Source organism: Gopherus flavomarginatus, chromosome 7, assembly GCF_025201925.1.
Source record: "Gopherus flavomarginatus isolate rGopFla2 chromosome 7, rGopFla2.mat.asm, whole genome shotgun sequence".
Taxonomy (NCBI): domain Eukaryota; kingdom Metazoa; phylum Chordata; order Testudines; family Testudinidae; genus Gopherus; species Gopherus flavomarginatus.
In genome coordinates, this window is record NC_066623.1 from 49989631 (window position 1) to 50010126 (window position 20496).

Consider the following 20496-nt stretch of genomic DNA (forward strand, 5'->3'; position numbering starts at 1 on the left):
AATTTATATTTAAAAACATAAAATCTTTCCATTTCTGTTTAGGACCCAATCCTCTCTACTGTTCTCATCCTTGTTCCCAAAAGAAATATGCCAAGTGCTGTTTTTCTTAAGTTTAGTAGCAGATTCATCGACATAAAGATCTCAAATACTGAAAATTGTCTTGACTTACGGTCCTCCTCTCAGCCATTAGAAGGAAGATGGACACCTGGGATCCTTGAGCAAGGTGCAAGGGAGCCTGTTGCCCCAAGTGGTGGTGCAAAGCCCCTGCCATTTTTCCTCCAAGACACTACTAGGGAGAACACAAGTTCTGCTGTATGCTGCTCTTTAAACAGGCTTTTCAAAAAACTACTCCTATGGAATTAAGTTTGCAGCAATGTAGTCTCATTCTTACTAGAGTCCAAATGCAAAGAATACTCCAGGGAAGCTGATAGTTCCATAACCTCAAAAGGCCAACTAGACTCTCCTCACCACCTGGTGGTGGAAGTCACATTAGACCATCACCAGAAGAGTCAAAATGCTGGAAAAAGTTACACTGAAACCTACATAGGAAATGGCATAGTCCTTTCACAAAGTCTGTGCTCATTTTAGCTGTAAAAACTGTATACACCTCTTTCACAACACTGCTTGAAAGAAAGAGAAGAGAAAATTAAAAATATATAAAATATCATTTATGCTCAACATGTTTAGAAAAAAAATCAAAATGGACTGCTGAAATTAGAACTGAACTATGAAGAAAATGAGGTGTGGGACATGTGTTCTGTATGTTCCTTTCTGACCCTGACTCCACCCTAATTTGTCAGTAACAGTAGCCAAAGACCAAAACCAAAGGAATTTACAGAAAAAGTAGGGAAAGAGAAATGGTCAGAAAAAAAAATGGCTGACATGGACAGGAAAATATTTTGTTGTTTGCAATGTTATTGTGGCTGTATCGGTCTGAGGATCTTTTACTGGACCAACTTCAGTTGGTGAAAGACACAAGCTTTCAAGCTTGCATAGAGCATGAAGGAATGCCTCTTTCAGTAGCAAAAGTTACTCCAATAAGAAGATATTCTCCCCCTCCCCCCATCTCTCTAAGGAAAATACAGAAATCAAGAGATGTTGGTCAGCTGGGAATTTGAACCAACTAATCTAAGGTCAGAAATGCTAATCAGCTAACTGCCTTGGCAGTCTGGTAATTGGATTTTGCCAGCTCAATTAAAACACATTTGAAACATACTACAGTTTATTTTTCCTTTTCAGGGCCATTCACAGACTAGTAAGCAGCCTGGGCAGCCATCCATGGCACAAAGTTCTCCCAGGCTGCTGGACGCATACTTGCAAGGCAATGAAATAGTTGGGGACATAAAACATGTGGAGTGGAGGAGGAAAAACTAGATTAAGCGCTTCTGCCACCCTTGTAAGTGATTTGTGTTCCCATCTCAAACCTCTTTGGGATGGGCGACTACAATAAATTCAGATTCTCCCCCTGGCTTCCTCCTTATTCTTCTCCTCTTCCAAATGCAATCTGAACCAGCAGTGGTGTCAGTGCTAGCCTGCCCCAAGGAGTTTAACAAAACCTTCCACTGGAAGGGGTAACTAAGCAATCCTCCGCTAACCAGCTGAAGATCACTTTTGTTTTGCCCATGACCTCCCCCAGAAGTTTAGCCTGTATGTCTCACTTACTACCAGGTACACAGTCCTGGGTCTGACTCCACCTCTCCCGGGAGCAGGCACCATGTGCAGGGGCCAGATTCCAGATCTCTAGGACACTGTTTTTCCTTTTTCAGTGCCATGTTTGAAATTGAAAGTGTGATTTTCAGGGATAGGGGAAAAAAGGGTAAGGAGATTGAAAGAGACAGGCAGGTATTACATCACCTATTATGAATTTATGGGAGGGCAATTGTGTCCTTTTCTTCCCACTCTCTTCAGCCCTTTCTTTTCATTGGTCTCTCCATGTGCCACATGTTTTCTAAAACTCTCCATTTCTCTCAATCTTCTACGCCAACTAAGTTTGTTAGCACTAAAATAAGTCCTTGCTGTGGTAACAGAACACCTTCATGAAACCTCTTAGTGTGAAGTTTCTTTCCAAAATGCCTGCTCAGTTTGAAAAATAGCCAACATCACTCAGTCCAGAATTCTGACAGTTCAAAGTGAAAGTTACCAGGGTTCTAATCCCAGATTTGCACCTGAACTGCTGCATGACTGGGGGCACATTAGTTCACCTCTGTCTCAATTTACCCATCTCTATAATGGGGATAAATATACTTATTTCCTTTGAAAAGTGTCAAGATCTGTAGGATGAAGAGCACTAAACAACTAATCATCATCAAATAATGAAACTAACTAGGCTTTCTAAGCTTGTGCTTTCAACTGGCATTTTCTCAGCTACCTGCTGCTGGTGACCATTTTCTGAATTCAATAGGCCTTGTTTGACACCCTGTCCATTTGGCAGCCTTAGGTGAGACTCGCCATGTTTCTAGTTTAACATTCTGAAAAGAAAATTGAATATTCAACAAGTAAATCACTTTTTAAAAAAAATCTTAAACATGAATATCAGATTCAATTTAATTTTCTGACTATTAAACAAGTATTAAAGTAGGTTAGAAATGTGTTTATAAGGAAGCTTGATCAAGGAACAGATTCCAGTTTACAATTTGCAAGACCTGTATTGGTTTTTTAAAAAAGTTAACAGCTGTTGCCATAACGTTTTCAATCAATAGATTTTTCCTGTCTCATACTCATGTAACATTTAAGTCTGCTCAAAGGACATCATCACCCTTGCAGATGTTTGTAATACTACTATCATACAAAATTCACTTTTACTTCTCCAAATAAATAAAATTTAAGAAAAACTTGCTAATAATCTCTGAAACGAAGCTCCCAGACTGTCAGGTCAAATGCCAACAACATTGCTGATACCAATGGGCAGCTCAGAGATGTCAATTGTAACTAAAATTAAACACACATAAATGTGTTAATATAAGATTAAGGCTGCACAGTTTAAATTCACAAAAAGTACCAGAAAGTAAGGACCAAGGCCTAAATCTTAAGCAGATACAAGTGGTTTGGGATGCCTCAATTTTTAGGTGTTCAGTTGGAGACATCTTTAGTAGGCCTGACATCCAGAGGATGGGTGCTTAACATTTCCTGAAAATCAGTCAACCAAAAATTGAGCCACTATCAAAAATGTAGGCCTAGGGTTCCAATATAATGTTAATTCAGACAATTTAAAAAGCTTCTATATCCTATGATGTATATATTCTACAGCATCAATAATATAGTAAGAGGTGCATTTAAATCAGAAAAATAAGAATATAAATTTTTCAGTATGCACAATATGACAAACTGTCTTTGCATCCATCAGACTAGAAAGGGAGAGTATGTGCACTAATATCACAGAAGAGATGAGGCTCCAATGACCTTTGCTAAAACCAGGGCTGGCTCCAGGCACCAGCTCAGCAAGCAGGTGCTTCGGGCAGCCAAGGGGAAGGGGCGGCACGTCAGGCTCTTCGGACGCAATTCGGCGGCGGGTCCCTCTCCGAGGGAAAGACCTGCCGCAGAAGAAGAAAGCTGCACGGTGGAGCTACTGCCAATCATGATTCCCCCCCCACATCCCCCTGCTGCTTGGGGCAGCAAAAACCCTGGAGCTGGCCCTGGCTAAAACTTCAGCAGATGTCCACTGAGTTTGTTCACAAATAATTTTCCAAGTGTTGACAATCTTTGTTTTCTCTTTCCCAGGCTTACTAGAGCACATGCTCCTCATTAAGGAGAATGGATAAAAATTTTGAAGTAGTCTCACTACCACTGAAAGTCTAATCCTAGCTTCAAGTCTGATGCTTTACCAGTTATGCTGTTGCATTAAAAATAGATTGGTTAGAGGAAAAAAGGGGGGGGGGTCTTCCCCCCACTTTCCTATAACGCAAGAATAGATTTGATTTAATCTTCCAGAAATTTTTGAATTTTGAAAAGATACCAACCAAAATTTCAGTCTCAGTAGACAGTTATAGAAAATGACCTTACAAAAACAGGGCAAACTGTTTTGCAGTCTCAACTATAATGGTTGCTAACAGCAACTTCTATTACATATTTCAGTTTATTCTGTCAACTGGTGAATCTTAATCTTTGAACTTTCAGACTGCTGGGCTGACAAAATAAGTATGGTTTTCTTTATAGTGTTGTCACAAATATATATTTAAACAATAGGCTTTGCCTGCTAGAGCCACAAAAAAATTTACAGCAAAATGAATATTGCAGAACCAGACAATTTTATTTACCTTTATGTTTTTTAGTGGCCCTGACAACACCCAGTGAATCTCAGAAATGAGAAAAGAAGAAGAAAACTTTATAATTGAGCTACTTGCAGAAAGCCACCAATACTAAACTGTGGCAAAATAACCCGGTGAAGCTTTGCAATTCGCAAAATGGATTCATACCTCCCGTTCCAGATATGATTTAAGGGATTCTGTCTCATTTAACAGAGTAACGCTGCATTTGCCTCTAAAAAAGAAAGAAATCACATTTTATGAAAAAAATATATTAAACTTATGATATATACAATATCATTACTAACTTTTGCATAAAGTTTATTCTTACACAGGACGAATACTGGACTAATGTTGTACTGTTTGTTTCTTGACTAAACAGTGCTAGAAGAATTAAGTCATTACCTTATGTGCGTGGCAGGTAAAGATTCCAACTGTCGCGAGAGAAACAGTTCTCGATGCCTTAGCTGATGCTTCTGTTTCTCTGGTAAATCAACCATTTCTGGGTTTTCCATTTCTTCTTCCATTTCCCCTAGTTACACAAGGGGGGAAAAAAGCTTAATATCACACATATTGCAAATGGTACCTCTTAGCCAATCGGAATGTATTGCCACAAGACCACGATTAAACCATAAATAACCACAATACATGCTACCTAAGCCATTTTCTTCTTTGTCTCTTACTGCTGCAGCCAAGAACTGCAGCCCATTGAAGTAGGCAGCTCACACCAACCACAGCATTAAGAGTCACAGAACAAGTGTGGAGATGTCAACTAAATGCCCAGCTACTGTAATGGCACTACTAATATCCAACAGCAGGCAGTGCTACCCCATTTCAATGACTCTGACCTATAAAATATGGTCATGATCCATTTTACTTTTTGATCCATAATTTTTTGGTACCACAGATATACTGTCCCAAATTCACATCTATATGCTAAACTACATCCACGCTGACACATAACTTATCTGCAAAACAACTGGATCCAATGTCCCAATGGGAAATGGTTGCTAGAGGGCATTGTCATTAGTGACATCATCTTTCACTTGTTAGATACGGCATTTGGAGTCAAACTACTTTATGAAAGGGCACAGCATCCAATCATCAGAGGCTGCAAAAGAGGAAATTTTTCCCTCTACGGAATTCAGATCAACTCCTGCATTCGTCATGGGAGAATTTTTGGATTGTAGCAAACTGAGCTGTTAAATCTTATATATAATAAAAACTCTTTACACTACTACTCACAAAAAAAGGTTGAGCAATCTTATGCCTGCTGCTTACTCCAACAGTTGTTGCCAAGAAACACTCCTCCATCCCTCCCTACTCTTAGAACTTACATGCACAAATCTGACTGCTGTATAGAAACATTGCACACTCAAAATTTTTAGTCATTTATAATCCTCAAAATTATCCCAAACAAAGGAATATAAAGGGAATATCTCAATTCTGTAAAATGTTAAGTTGCACATTTGGTTTTAAACCGGCCATTCTGCTAAAGAGACTAGCAAAAATCACACGCTTCTCAGATTCGACAGTTTATTTCACTTTGTTTTACCATTCTGAAACAAGAGCTGGTGTTGGATGGATTAAGGATTCTGAGGGGGGCAGTCAGGGGGCAGGAAGTGGGAGGGGTCAAATGGGGGAAGGAGTCAGGCTGTTTGGGGAGGAACAGCCTTTACTACGCGGCCCGCCATACAATTTTGCAACCCTAATGTGGCCCTCAGGCCAAAAAGTCTGCCCACCCCTGATTTACACTAATACTTTCCTAAGAAATGGAACACAGGATTTACATGAGTATCACAGTTGTATGGTTTCACAATTTATTCACTTAAGTAAACTCCGTTTTAATAGAAAATTCATATAATGGCTGGTGACCCGCATTATCAATATACCAGCAGTAATCCATAAACACATCAGTAAGTCATAGGCCAAGCTGTTTGAAAACTAGTGAACACAAGATATTAAAAGAAAACATGGAAAATCCCCATCATGCTTACATTTGAGTGTGTCTAGAAAACAAGAAATCCGACTATTGAAATCCCTCCCATTCTAATTTTCAAAAGCAATGTATCCTCATACTAAAAGGCATCTTTTAAAGAGTTTGGAGACAGATGTGCTATGCTGAGGAGCTCAAAATAATTCTCAATGCCTCGAGTGCAGTGGTTTTTGAACTGAGTCATGGAATGGAAGGGACTGGGTAGCGGCGGCTCTGGTCAGCATTGTCAACCAGGCCATTAAAGTCCCGTTGGTGGTGCTGCCCGGCTAAGGCAGACTAGTCCCTACCTGTCCCGTCACAGCGCTGTGCTCCGGAAGTGGCCAGAAGCAGGTCCAGCTCCTAGACTGAGGGGAGGGTCGGGGGAGGCACTGGGCTCCGTGTGCTGCCCCTGCCCTGAGCTCCACGCTTCCATTGTCCAGGAACCAGCCAATGGGGGGGCGGAGAGGGAGAGGGGGGGCGGGAGAAGAGCCATTTGCACACCTCGGCCTAGGAGCAGGACCTGCTGCTGGCTGCTTCCGGGGCGCAGCATGGTCCACAGTGCCAGGAAAGGCGGGAAGCCTGCCCCTGCACCCTGGCTGTGCCACTGACTGGGAGCCACCAGAGGTCAGCTCGCACCCCAGTCCTATGCCCCAATCCCCTGTCACAGCCCTGAGCCCCTCGAAACCTGGATCCCCCTCCTGCATTCAAAACCCCTTATCTTCGGCCCCACCCCCGAGCCTGCAACCCCAGCCTAGAGCCCTGACCCCCTCCAACACCCTGCCCCAGCCCCAGCCCACAGCCCCCTCCCACACCCTGAATACCTCATTCCCGGCCCCACCCTGCAGCTCTCACCCTCACACCCGAATCCTCTGCCCCATTCCTGAGCCCCTCCCACACCCCAAGCCCCTCGTCCGCAGCTCCGTTGGGTCGCAGGCATCAAAAATTTTCTTCAACTGAATCGCCAGAACAAAAAGTTTGAAAGCCACTGCTCTAGTGTATTTGAAAAACTTTTTTAAAAAATGTGTATTAATCACTATTTGTCAATCAAAGCTACAACACACAAAAATGAAGTCTAGCAAAACAAATTTAATCTCAAACTGCAATTTTCTTCATCTTCAACCAAGAACTTAATCCAAGTAGTGTTTTATTTGTTTGGCTCATTTGTGTAATGTAACATGGAGGCTGTGAAGCAAGCATTTCCTTTTGCACTTGCCCTGCTGTGTACAGCCTTTCAAAATAAAAAGGCACAATACAGTACATTTCAAAGAAAGACTTCATAAAAGGTAACAATGAAGAAAAGCCCAACACAAAATTGCTAAAGCTTTTGAGCAGAAAATTGGGTAGAAACTCTGAAGAATAAAAAAAAGCTGTATGCAAATATATTTGCCCCTCTTGCTGAGACCCCTTTAATATTGAAAAGCATGAATCTGATTAATTTAGACATAAAAGCGTAGAGAAGAACCTAGGATGAATTCAGTACTAGTATAAGCGAACGGTCAATACAAAGCCACCAGCATCACACTGAAGTTGTGCACAGTTGGCCATGGGGTCAGTGACCACACAAAGGTACCTTTGCACACCCTGCACATGAAGAAAGACTCAGCAACTGCACTGGGGGCTGTCCCTGGCCACAGATTGGGAAGCAGATTTCACCTTTGAAGTCTGTGCGTGCTTCACCCTCACAGCTCAATTACTCAGATGTTACATAAATACAGTGGATTACCACCCTATAGAATGACTAAATGAGGAAAAGGCACTATTATAGCCTTTTAAAACAAATCTTAGACATATTTGACTGCTTTTATGGTAGTTAAGTGACTATGGAACACAGTAGATGCAATATACTTGGATTTTAACAAGCATTTGATACATGGTCACACAAAATCTTACTTGAAAATTAATTTCTTATCTAGAATTGGAACACAGACTGAAAACTAAAAACAAACACTTTACACGAACAGGAACATACACTATATCAAGCGTAGGGAGGTGCCCAAAGGGGTTCTGCACGGATCTCTGTTAGGTCCAGTTTTATTTAACATCCGTATTAATGATTTGGAAAAAGAATCATTACTAGAGCATTAAAAGTTTGTAGTTACTATGTTGGAAGGAAACTTGAACACTAGTGAAGACAAAGAAATAATAAGGTGAGATACAGAGACTGTCGCTTCTTCTATCCAAGTTCTCAATAAATTTGGAAAAGTGAAAGCTAATATATGTAGGGAAAATTAATTAGAAAATGCAGATATACAATTGGAGGGAAAAAAGTCGAGATGCAACAATTACAATTATGAGAGACCTAGAGGCAGTGGGTGGCAAATGAAACATCATATGTATAGTGCCACTGTAATAGTAACTATAAAGGAGAGAGAGACAAGCTTGCAATGCGATATGGATCAATGCATGGTGGAGTATATAAAAATGAGAGAGGGAGGAAGGGCTAAGCACCTTTATACTCTAGGTGTCACATTACTATGAAATATTAACAACTGGAAAAAAACTCAGAAAAAATACAAAAAGCAAGCACAAGATGGACTCAAAGATTAAAAGAGCTAACATACACATTTTGGCTAAGCAATAAGAAAAAGGGAGGCAGGACTACAATATTTGGAGAAGAGGAATTTAGCAAAATAGTCTTAGTTTAAGTAAGAACAATAGGGTGAGGAAATAATAAAATAAGAGAAAAAATGCAGGCTGGATAGCTGGAAAAAGCTATTTAAATCAGTGCTATTAACCTATGAAATCATCTGAGAAGTTCTGGAAGCCCCATCACTTGTGACTTTTATAACCAGACTGGACAAAAACTTTAGAAAACATACTGAAGAATGCTGTATTTACATAGATTGATTAGATAATCCAATAGGTCTTTTCCATGTCTAATAAGCCTATAAAAATCACATGAGATCCTGAGTGGTATGTAAGCATGTGGTTATTTTGTTTTTTAATCTCTACTGAGATCAGTTATACTACATAGGATTTTTTTTTAATTTTTTAATTTTAATTTTAATTTTTTTTAAAAGCCATAGTTCTATTGGGGGACCTCAACACTCACGTGGGGAACGATGGAGATACCAGGAGGGGAGTGATTGGGAGGAATGGCTTCCCTGGTGTGGACCCGAGAGGTGAGTTGTTATTGGACTTCTTATCTAGTCATAGATTCTCCATAACGAATACCATGTTTGAACATAAGGCTGTTCATAAAAGTACTTGGTACCAGAGGACTTTGGGCCGAAGACTGATGATCGACTTCATAGTCATCGCGTTGGACCTAAGGCCATATGTTCTGGACACTCGGGTGAAGAGGGGCAGAGCTGGCAACCGATCAACACTTGGTGGGAAGTTGGATCCGATGCACAGGTCCCCAGACAGACAGACAGACAGACAGACAGAGACATGGGAGGCCCAAACGATCAGTGAGAGTTCCCTGGGAACAACTGGTGGAAGGACTTCCATTCCCACCTTCGGAAGAACATCTTCTGCATTCCGGATGAGGTCTTGGATACTGAATCTGAGTGGACCATGTTCAGGGCCTCAATTGTTGAGGAAGCCACGAAAAGCTGTGGCCTGAAGGCAGCTGGCACCTGCCATGGTGGCAACCCTAGGATCCACTGGTGGACTCCAGTGGTAAGAGAAGCTGTCAAGTTGAAGGAGATCAATGCTCCAAGCAATGCCCACGAACCGGACTCCTGATATGGCTGAGAGGTACCGGCTGGCTAAGAGGGCTGCAGTTGTGGTAGTAGTTGAAGCAAAAGCCCAGGCTTGGGAGGAATTTGGAGAGACCATGGAGAATGACTACGGTATGGCTTCAAAGGTGTTCTGCCAAACAGTTTGTTGCCTTAGGAGGGGTCAGCAGGACATTGCTCACACTGTACTCAGCAAGGGTGGTGAAACGCTAACCTCAGTTGAGGAGGTCATCAAGAGATGGAAGGAGCACTTTAAGGAACTGAACTCGATGGACATGTACCCTCTCCCTTTAAGGATGCAGCGCCAGAAACCTCTGGCGAGATTGGATTTATTTCTGATGCTGGACATCGATACAGTGGTAAAATGTCATTACCCAAAGTTCATGATCCTAGGTCCTTCATAGCGGTAAGGCAGCAGGGATTGACAAGATTTGCCTGGAGATGTTGAAAGCACCGGATAATGTTGGAGTGTCATAGTTAATGTGTCTCTTTAATGTTGTGTGGAAGGCAGGTGCAGTACCTCTGGACTGATAACCTAGGGTGCTGGTCCCAGTCTTTAAAAAAGGGAGAGTAGAGGGTGTGTTCCAACTACAGGTAAATCACACTCCTCAGCCTGCCTGAAAATGTATGCCAGACTGATGGAGAGGAGCTTATAACCAGCTCTTTGCTCTCTCAAAGATACTCGGGAGGACGTGGGAGTTTGCTAATCTGGTCTACCTTTGTTTTGAAGATCTGGAGAAAGCATATGACCATGATCCCTGAGATGTCTTGTGGGAAGTGCTGTGAGAGTATGAGGTGCTGGTGCCGCTTTTGCGTGCTATCCAGTCCCTCTATTCTCGGGAATAGAATTGTGTTTGTATTCTTGGCATTAAGTAGAGTTCGTTCAAGATGGGCCTTGGACTCCACCAAGGGTGTGTCGCGTCCTCACTTCTGTTTGTGATTTTCATGGACAGACTATCAAGGCGCAGCCAAGCTGTGGAGTCTATCCGATATGGTGACTCGGAGGTGGCATCTCTGCTGTTTCCAGATGATGCTACCCTTCTCGCTTCTTCAGACTGCAGTGTCTGATGTGCACTCAAACATTTTGCTGCTAAGTGTGAAGCAGCTGGGATGAGAATCTGCAGCTCCAGATCAGAGGTCATAGTCCACTCCCAGAAGAAAGTAAACTGCTCTCTCCAGGTTGGGCAGGGGCAGGGAAGAGCAGCTGCCCTTAGTTGACAAGTTCAAGTATCTAGGGGTTTTGCTCACGAGTGATGGGAAGCAGGAGCATGAAATCAACTGGCGGATTGGTGTGGCAGCAGCAGTACCAATCCATGGTGGTGAAGCGAGAGCTGATTACCCAGATGAAGCATCCCTATCCTGACCTAGGATCATGAACTTTGGGTAATGACTGAAAGGACGAGATCATGGGTACAAGCAGCAGAAATGAGGTTTCTACACAGGGTAGCTAGGCTTACATTTCAAGACAGGGCGAGGAGCTCAACTATTCAGGAGAGCTTTAGGAGTAGAACCGTGACTTCTTGGGATCGAGAGGAGCCAGCTGCAGTGGTTTGGGCACCTGATAAGGATGCCCCAGGGAAGCTTCCGTTGGAACTATAGTGAGCATGTCCGAGAGGGCAGAAGCCAACCCAGGACACGCTGGAGGGAATACATCTCCCAGCTGGCCTGGAAACACTGGGGAATCCCCCAGGATGAGCTGAAACCTGTTGCAGAGAAAAAGGAGATCTGGTCCTCCCTACTCTCCATGTGACCCTCACGAGGGGGGGGGGAGAAGAAGTTTACTCTATGGGCAGGTAATGTGTTATTCTATAATGGTCTATAATGGGGTTTCTTGCATATCCTCTTAAGGAGCTGGTATTAGCCACTATCACAGACTGGATATTGGAATAGATGGAGTACTGTTCTGATATAGTATGATGTGATAAATGAAGGGGGGATGATGTTATTGACATGAACTGTGACCACATAGACCATTGTTGCAACCAAGGTCCTATAGTGGCATCAAATCTTGTACAAAAGGAGGTCAAGTAAGATATCTATGAAAAGGTTATAATTTGCTGGTTATGATTATACTATCTGTATGCAGGTATCATTTTTGTATATTTAAAGTTATAAGTATTGGCTGTATCCTGTCTGTATTTCAAACTTGTGCTATGCTTCTGGGTGACACCCCAGACAGTTTGGTTTCAGCACGGCCTGGCCTGCTAGATGGCCCATTAAGGACCATCAGCTATACAACTGACCCATTGAGAGAAGGCAGATACAACTTATGACTCAGCAAGACATACAGGGACATGCCTATGGAGAAGACTCTAAGGCTTTCAAGCCATGTGCTGGGTAGCTTCTGTCTAGAACAAAGAAAGCACAGGCTGCACGGCAAGAGACTATAAAAGACAGCTGCATCTTCTCCATTTTATCTTCAATCCTGCTTCTTACCTCTGGAGGAACTTTGCTACAAACTGAAGCTCTGAACAAAGGACTGATTTGAACCTGTAGTTCATTCCATCACTGCTACAAGCCTGAACCAAGAACCTTGCCATTACTGTATGTAATTGATTCCATTTAACTAATTTTAGCTCTCCTCTATCTCTTTCTCTCTTTTTAGAATCTAAAGGTTTATGAATAAAGGATTGGCAACAGCATGAGTTGTGGGTAAGATCTGAATTGTATATGACCTGGATTTGGGGCTTGGTCCTTTGGGATCGGGAGAACCTTTTCTCTTTTACTGGGGTATTGGTTTTCATAACCATTCATCCCCATAAGGTAGGGGTGGGCAAACTTTTTGGCCTGAGGGCTGCATTGGGTTTTGGAAATTGTATGGAGGACCAGTTAGGGGAGGCTATGCCTCCCCAAACAGCCAGGCGTGGCGTGGCGTGGCGTGGCCCCTGCCTCCTATCCACACACACCCCCACCACTTCCTGCCCCCGATGGCTCAGGACCCCTGCCCCATCAACCCTCCCATCCCCTCTCCCCGGAACGCCCACTCCGACTGCCCCCCACCGCCCCATCCAACCCCTCCTCATTCCTGAATGTCCCCCTGGACCACTGCCTCATCCAACCGCCCCTTCCCCCAGAACTCCTACCCCTGACTGCCCCCCACTGCCCCATTCAACCCCCCTTCCTTCTTGACTGCCCCCCAGGACCCCCGCACCCATTCAACCCCCCGTTCCCCACCCTCTGACTGCCCCGATCCCTATCCACACCCCGATCCTAAACTCCCCTGCCCTCTATCCAACCTCCATTGCTCCCTGGAGCACCAGTGGCACAGCTGGGGCAGGGGCTGGAGCCAGCCACACCACAGAGAACCCAGTCAGGCCACAACTCTGCAGCTGTGCTGCCTGGCCGCCCAGAGCATTGCGCCGGTGGTGCAGTGAGGCTGCAGGGGAGGAGGAGCAGCGGGGAGAGCCTGGGGGCTAGCCTCACAGGTCAGGAGCTCAGGGGCCAGGCAGGAGGGTCCCACAGACCAGATGTGGCCCAAGGGCCATAGTTTACCCACCTCTGCCATAAGGAGCAGCGCTGGTGGGGATACTGGGAAAGTGGAGTGTCTAAGGGAATTGCTTGTATGACTCTGGTTTTATCCCACTGGCTAACCAAAAGTCGTCGTGAGCAGTGAGGACCTCATAGAAGAAATGGTGGTAGGGGACAACCTTGGTTCGAGTGATCATGAGCTGATTCAGTTCAAACTAGATGGAAGGATAAACAAATGTAGATCTGGGATTAGGGTTTTTGACTTCTCGAGGGCTAATTTTAAAGAGTTAAGGAAATTAGTTAGGGAAGTGGATTGGACGGAGGAATTAGTGGATTTAAATGTGGAGGAGGCCTGGAATTACTTTAAGTCACAGCTGCGGAGACTGTCGGAAGCCTGCATCCCGAGAAAGGGGAAAAAAACCATGGGCAGGAGTTGTAGGCCAAACTGGATGAGCAAGCAACTCAGAGAGGGGATTAGACAAAAGCAGAAAGCTTACAGGGAGTGGAAGGAAGGCAGGATCAGTAAGGAAAGCTACCTTGCTGAGGTCAGAACATGTAGGGATAAAGTGAGGAAGGCTAAAAGCCGCATTGAACTGGAACTTGCAAAGGGAATCAAAACCAATAGTAAAAGGTTCTACAGCCACATAAATAAGAAGAAAACAAAGAAAGAAGAAGTGGGGCCGCTATACACTGAGGATGGAATGGAGGTTAAGGATAACCTAGGCATGGCCCAACATCTAAACAAGTACTTTGCCTCAGTTTTTAATAAGACTAGTGAGGAACCTTGCGATGATGGAGGGATGATAAACGGGAATGTGGATATGGAAATGGATATTACCGCAACTGAGGTAGAGGCCGTACTTGAACAGCTCGATGGGACGAAGTCGGAGGGCCCGGACAATCTCCATCCGAGGATATTAAAGGAACTGGCGCGTGAAATTGCGAGCCCGTTAGCGAGAATTTTTAAGCAATCGATAAACTCGGGGGTTGTGCCATATGACTGGAGGATTGCTAATGTAGTTCCTATTTTTAAGAAAGGGAATAAGAGTGATCCGGGTAATTATAGGCCTGTTAGCTTGACATCTGTAGTATGTAAGGTCTTGGAAAAAATTTTAAGGGAGAAAGTAGTTAAGGACATAGAGGTCAATGGTAATTGGGACGAATTGCAACACGGATTTACTAAAGGTAGATCGTGCCAAACCAATCTGATCTCCTTCTTTGAGAAGGTGACGGATTACTTAGATAAAGGAAATGCGGTAGATATAATTTACCTAGATTTCAGTAAGGCGTTCGACACGGTTCCGCACGGGGAGCTGTTAGTTAAATTGGAAAAGATGGGAGTGAATATGAAAGTTGTAAGGTGGATAAGGAACTGGTTAAAGGGGAGACTCCAGAGGGTCGTATTGAAAGGTGAACTGTCGGGCTGGAAGGAGGTCACCAGTGGAGTCCCTCAAGGATCGGTTTTGGGACCGATCTTATTTAACCTTTTTATTACTGACCTTGGCACAAAGAGCGGGAATGTGCTAATAAAGTCTGCGGATGACACAAAGCTGGGGGGTATTGCTAACACGGAGAAGGACAGGGATACTATTCAGGAAGATCTGAACCACCTTGTAAACTGGAGTAATAGAAATAGGATGAAATACAATAGTGAAAAGTGCAAGGTCATGCATTTAGGAATTAATAATAAGAATTTTGGATATACGTTGGGGGCGCATCAGTTGGAAGCGACGGAGGAGGAGAAGGACCTTGGGGTACTGGTTGATAGCAGGATGACTATGAGTCGCCAATGTGATACGGCTGTTAAAAAAGCAAATGCGATTTTGGGATATTTCCTGCAAGGATAAGGATGTGTTAGTACCGTTATATAAGGCGTTGGTGAGACCCCATCTGGAATACTGTGTGCAGTTCTGGTGTCCCATATTCAAGAAGGATGAATTCAAACTGGAACAGGTTCAGAGACGGGCGACAAGGATGATCCGAGGAATGGAAAAACTGCCTTATGAAAGGAGACTCAAAGAGCTTGGCTTGTTTAGCCTGGCCAAAAGAAGGCTTAGGGGGGATATGCTCGCTCTATATAAATATATCAAGGGGGTTAACGTTAGGGAGGGAGAGGAATTATTTAAGTTTAGTACTAATGTAGACACGAGGACGAATGGGTATAAACTGGATATTAGGAAGTTTAGACTTGAAATTAGACGAAGGTTTCTGACCATTAGGGGAGTGAAGTTCTGGAATAGCCTTCCGAGGGAAGTAGTAGGGGCAAAAGACTTTCCTGGCTTTAAGACAAAGCTTGATAAGTATATGGAGGGGATGTTACGATAGGATCGTTAATTTGGGCAATTGATCTTGAATTACCACCAGACAGGTCTGCTCAATGGTCTGCGGGGAGATGTTGGATGCGATGGGTACTGAGTTGCTGCAGAGAATTCCTTCTTGGGTGCTAGCTGGTGACTCTTGCCCACATGCTCAGGGTTTAGCTGATCGCCATATTTGGGGTCGGGAAGGAATTTTCCTCCAGGGCGGATTGGCAGGTGCCCTGGAGGTTTTTCGCCTTCCCCTGCAGCGTGAGGCACGGGTCGCTTGCTGGTGGTTTCTCTGCAGCTTGAGGTCTTCAAACCATTTTTGAGGATTTCAATAACTCGGTCCTGGGATAGGGGTTGTTATAAAATTGGATGGGTGGGGTTCTGTGGCCTGCCTTGTGCAGGAGGTCAGACTAGATGATCAGATTGGTCCCTTCTGACCTATGAGTCTATGAGTCTCTGTTTGGCTGGTTTGGTGTGCCTCAGTAGTGAAGGACCCCCCCAGCCTTGGGATGTAACTGCCATGCTCTAAGCAATTTGTCCTGAATTGATACTCAGTAGTGTCCTGCCAAAGGCTGCTTCGTTACAGGGGGTAGCTCCCTTTAATGGACATCCAGGCAGCCAGTAGCTATAAAATCCTTCTTAGTAGCTGTTCTTTAATTGCTCTACCTGTAAAAGCTTAAAAAGTCTCACTACTATGCATGGGTAAAAGGAATGAGTAGACACCTGACCAGAAGACCCAAGGGGAAGGCTAAATTGAAACAACCCCTTTTGTCTATCTGTGGTTGTTCTCCAGGGAGAGGCAGACAGGGCTGCAATCGTGCTGTAAGAAGCTTGGGGCCAGGTTTGAAAAATCATCAGTATCATACCTAGAAACTACTCATTTGAAACCACAGATATGTAAGTAGATCAGGAAATATCTAGGAAGACGCAATTAAGTTTCTCTTTTTATCTCTTTATGGCTTGTGGACTCTTCTGTGCTAACCGCAGGGGCTTTTCTTTTGCTTGTAACCTTTAAACTGGACCTCAAGAAAGTTATTCCTGATGCTTAATCCTTGTGGGTTTTTTGGTTTTTTTTAAATCTAGCAAATGCCTAAGTTCCCAGATGTATTTTATTTTTTATTAATAAAATTTACCTTTAAGAACAGAATTGAATTTGTCTCTCAAGTGATTTGTGCACATGTTTAACGAGCTGGTGGCACAGCCGATTTCCTTTCCCACCCCCTTTCCCAAATGAGCCTTCCTGGTCTCTCAAAGGGGTTCTGCATTTGGGTGGGGGCAGCATCTACCAATCCAAGGTCAGAGAAAACCTGTAATCTTGGGAATTTAATACAAACCTGGAACGGCAAGTATTAACTTTTAGAGTCCTTGTAGGCCCCCACCTTCTGCACTCAAAGTGCCAGAGAAGGGAATCAAGCTTGACATATGGCAATTTCCATGTTAATTCAGGAAGAGAGACACACTAATCTAACTCAGAATTCTGGGAATTTCCCCAAGAGATAGATTCAAGTTCTTCCTAGTAATCATGAAACCAAAAATCTCATTTTAGATTTTGTTTCAGATGAATTCTGAACCGATGATCCAGGCACTTCCAAACTTTGGGGAGGCAGAGTCGACTAAGATCTCATTCATGAGGCTATACTCAAAACGTATTCACACTCGCTGCTGGTATAGAAACCACACAGACTTAGTAACTTCCTCAGGCAAGCAAACCTCAAGCACCTAACACATTGGTCTGATAATCACATCTTCCTGCTATAAGATGCTTCTAAAAATAAGTTTTGAAACTTCTGAATATACCATTGTGTAGGCCTGACAACTGAACAGTAGCTGCTAAAAGCAGATAGCAGAACTGCCAGTAACAACTCAAGCTACTCAATTGGACGATGGGATGGACTGCACCCTCAGAAAGTTTGCAGATACTAAGCTGGGGGGGAGGTAGATATGCTGGAGAGTAGGGATAGGATCCAGAGTAACCTAGACAAATTGGAGAATTGAGCCCAAAGAAATCTGATGAGGTTCAACAAGGACAAGTGCAGAGTCCTGTACTTAGGAAGGAAGAATCCCATGCACTGCTACAGGCTGGGGACTGATTGGCTAAGCAGCAGTTCTGCAGAAAAGGACCTGGGGATTACAGCAGACAAGAAGCTGGATACGAGTCAGCAGTGTGCCCTTGTTACCAAGAAGGCTAACAGCATATTGGGTTGCATTCAGGGGCAGCTCTAGGCATTTTGCCGCCCCAAGCACTGCAGGCAGGCTGCCTTCGACGGCTTGCCTGAGGAGGGTCCGCTTGTACCTCTGCAGGCAAGCCGCCGAAGGCAGCCTGCGTGCCGCCCTCGTGGCTACCAGCAGAGCGCCCCAGTGGCTTGCCACCCCAAGCACAAGCTTGGTGTGCTGGGGCCTGGAGCCGCTCCTGGTTGCATTAATAGGAGCATTGCCAGCAGATCGAGGGAAGTGTTTATTCCCCTCTATTTGGCACTGGTGAGGCCACACCTGGAGTACTGTATCCAGTTTTGGCCCCCTCACTATAGAAAGGATGTGGACAAATTGGAGAGAGTCCAGCAGAGGGCAACGAAAATGATCAGGGGGCTGGAGCACATGACTTACAAGGTAAGGCTAAGGGAACCGGGCTTGTTTAGTCTGCAGAAGAGAGGAGTGAGGGAGGATTTGATAGCAGCCTACAACTACATGAAGGGGGGTTCCAAAGAGGATGGAGCTAGGCTGTTATCAGTGGTATCAGATGACAAAACAAGAAGCAATGGTCTCAAATGGCAGTGAGGACGGTCTAGGTTGGATATTAGGAAACACTATTTCACTACGAGGGTGGTGAAGCACTGGAATGGGTTACCTAGGGAGGTGGTGGAATCTCCATCCTTACAGGTTTTTAAGGCCCAGGTTGACAAAGCCCTGGCTGGGATGATTTAGTTGGTGTTGGTCCTGCTTTGAGCAGGAGGTTGGACTAGATGACCTCCTGAGGTCTCTTCCAACTCTAATCTTCTATGATTCTGTACTACTAACAACTATTCATTTATTTTTATGAACTGGGACAAACTAATGAAGCATTGGTTCTGTGACCACTGTTACCAATGGCAAAAGAAGAAGTTGATATGGTTAGGAGGAGAGGGTCGTCTACAATTGTTTGGAAATGTTCCAGTAAATGAAAAATTCATACATGCTCCCTACCGCTTTATTGCTTTAAGTGTTTTCCTCCTAGTCTGATAGTTGTGGCACACAATCTTTGCTGAGGAGACCAGGAGAGTAAATTACATAAAACAGACATGTGTTCTGACTTCCTACGTTCTCCCTGCAATATCAATTGGATACAGTATTTATTCTTTGTTTCCTGTCCCAAACTCTTGTGCAGTTCTGCTGTAGACCTGTTTAATAGGAATTGTGTTCCACCCCTGAGGCAGCTACATTTCAAGCAATTCATCTGAATAATTTATGAAGTGATTATGGAATCTAAAGAATGGAAAATGTGAGAAAAGATATAGCAATCATCATCATTCAACCACAACCCCAGACAAGTTTCACATCAGATGGTAAAAAAACACCTTAAGTTTGCAGTTCAGACATAGGAATCATATTCTATACATTAGGAACAAACTTATAAACCTCATTGCAGAAGGCATGTCACTTCTCCTCTTGGAAAGTGGCTGCAAAATAAAACCCCTGCATCTTTCTTTAAGTTTCTGCAGTTTCAAGTATCTGATGGATTATACTGAAAATTTTATTTTACTCCTATTTACTTAAATATCATTTTTCTCTCCATTCCTCAATTTTAAGTGAGAAATAGATAAAAGAGTTTTCCTAAATTGCACAACATTTGAGTTTCACATATTTGCCCATTATTAGTTTCTTTTTCATAGTTATATCATTAGGAGGTCTAAAATTATAAAGGCATCAACAGCAGACTTACACTTAGAAATTACAAGACTGATTGAATCCAGAAGGGACTGCAGTCACACAGCTTCATTAATCAGCTGAACAAAGGCAGTTAAAAGATCAGTGATGTAGATATGTACATCTACTGCGAATGCAACAAAAGGAGGCAGCAGGACACTTTATGAAAAGGGATCATTATGCAATCAACTCAGAAATCAGTGACAATGTTGATTCTCTCTGATCATCAAGTATTTGTATTAGAATTTTTGTAGGAAATTAGGAGTAATTTCATTACAACAGGCAGGCTATTTATAGTCTTTTCTAACACAATATTTTGATTATAAATGATTTATAAAGTATTGATTGCTCACCACAAGCATATTTTTACTTTTTAAAAGGAACAATTGAAGCCACACAAAGAGGACTGGGGGGGAGGAGGGAGGAGATGAACTGGGGTTCCTCTACCAAAATAACACAACACAGAACAACTGTAGAAAAGGAAATCTAACTGACAAATATTGTCTCTGTTGCTGTGATGTTTCCATTACTAGCACTGCTCTATAGTTGGATCTTCATGACAGTCTTCCAAATAGCTATGAAAGTAAAGCAATGCTCTAGTTTCCATTTGGATCAAAATTGTTCATTTCATTTGAAAAAGAAAAAAAAAATCTGTACTTGCAGGTTCAAAGAATGGCTAATGGTGGCTAACAGCAAGATTTCTCATCTTCATCCTCAAAGTTTCAACAATTCTTGTTACTTCATTTACTAACGTATTGAACTGAGACACACATTAGTGAGTCACCATATTTAGTTTGTCTGCAGGGAGGTTTGTATTAAACTTCAGCATTCCTCAACAATGGAACTGCTCTGGCACTAGAGAAACAATCAGTAAAACTACAGATTGCGACTCCTCCCCCGCAAAAATCACCTAAACAGGGGTA

The 20496-nt window shown here is 43.3% G+C and overlaps 1 protein-coding gene across 3 annotated transcripts in view; it reads right to left on the reverse strand.

Moving 5' to 3' along the window:
• The window catches only part of MTA1 (metastasis associated 1), a 179049-nt gene that overhangs the window by 97800 nt on the left and 60753 nt on the right, over nt 1-20496 (reverse strand). For all 3 annotated transcript variants that reach the window (XM_050963186.1, XM_050963187.1, XM_050963189.1), the window contains exons 4-5: nt 4647-4773; nt 4413-4476 (exon numbers count right to left, since the gene is read on the reverse strand). In XM_050963186.1, the coding sequence (XP_050819143.1) occupies nt 4413-4476; nt 4647-4773 (191 nt within the window). The remainder of the gene's footprint in view (nt 1-4412; nt 4477-4646; nt 4774-20496) is intronic.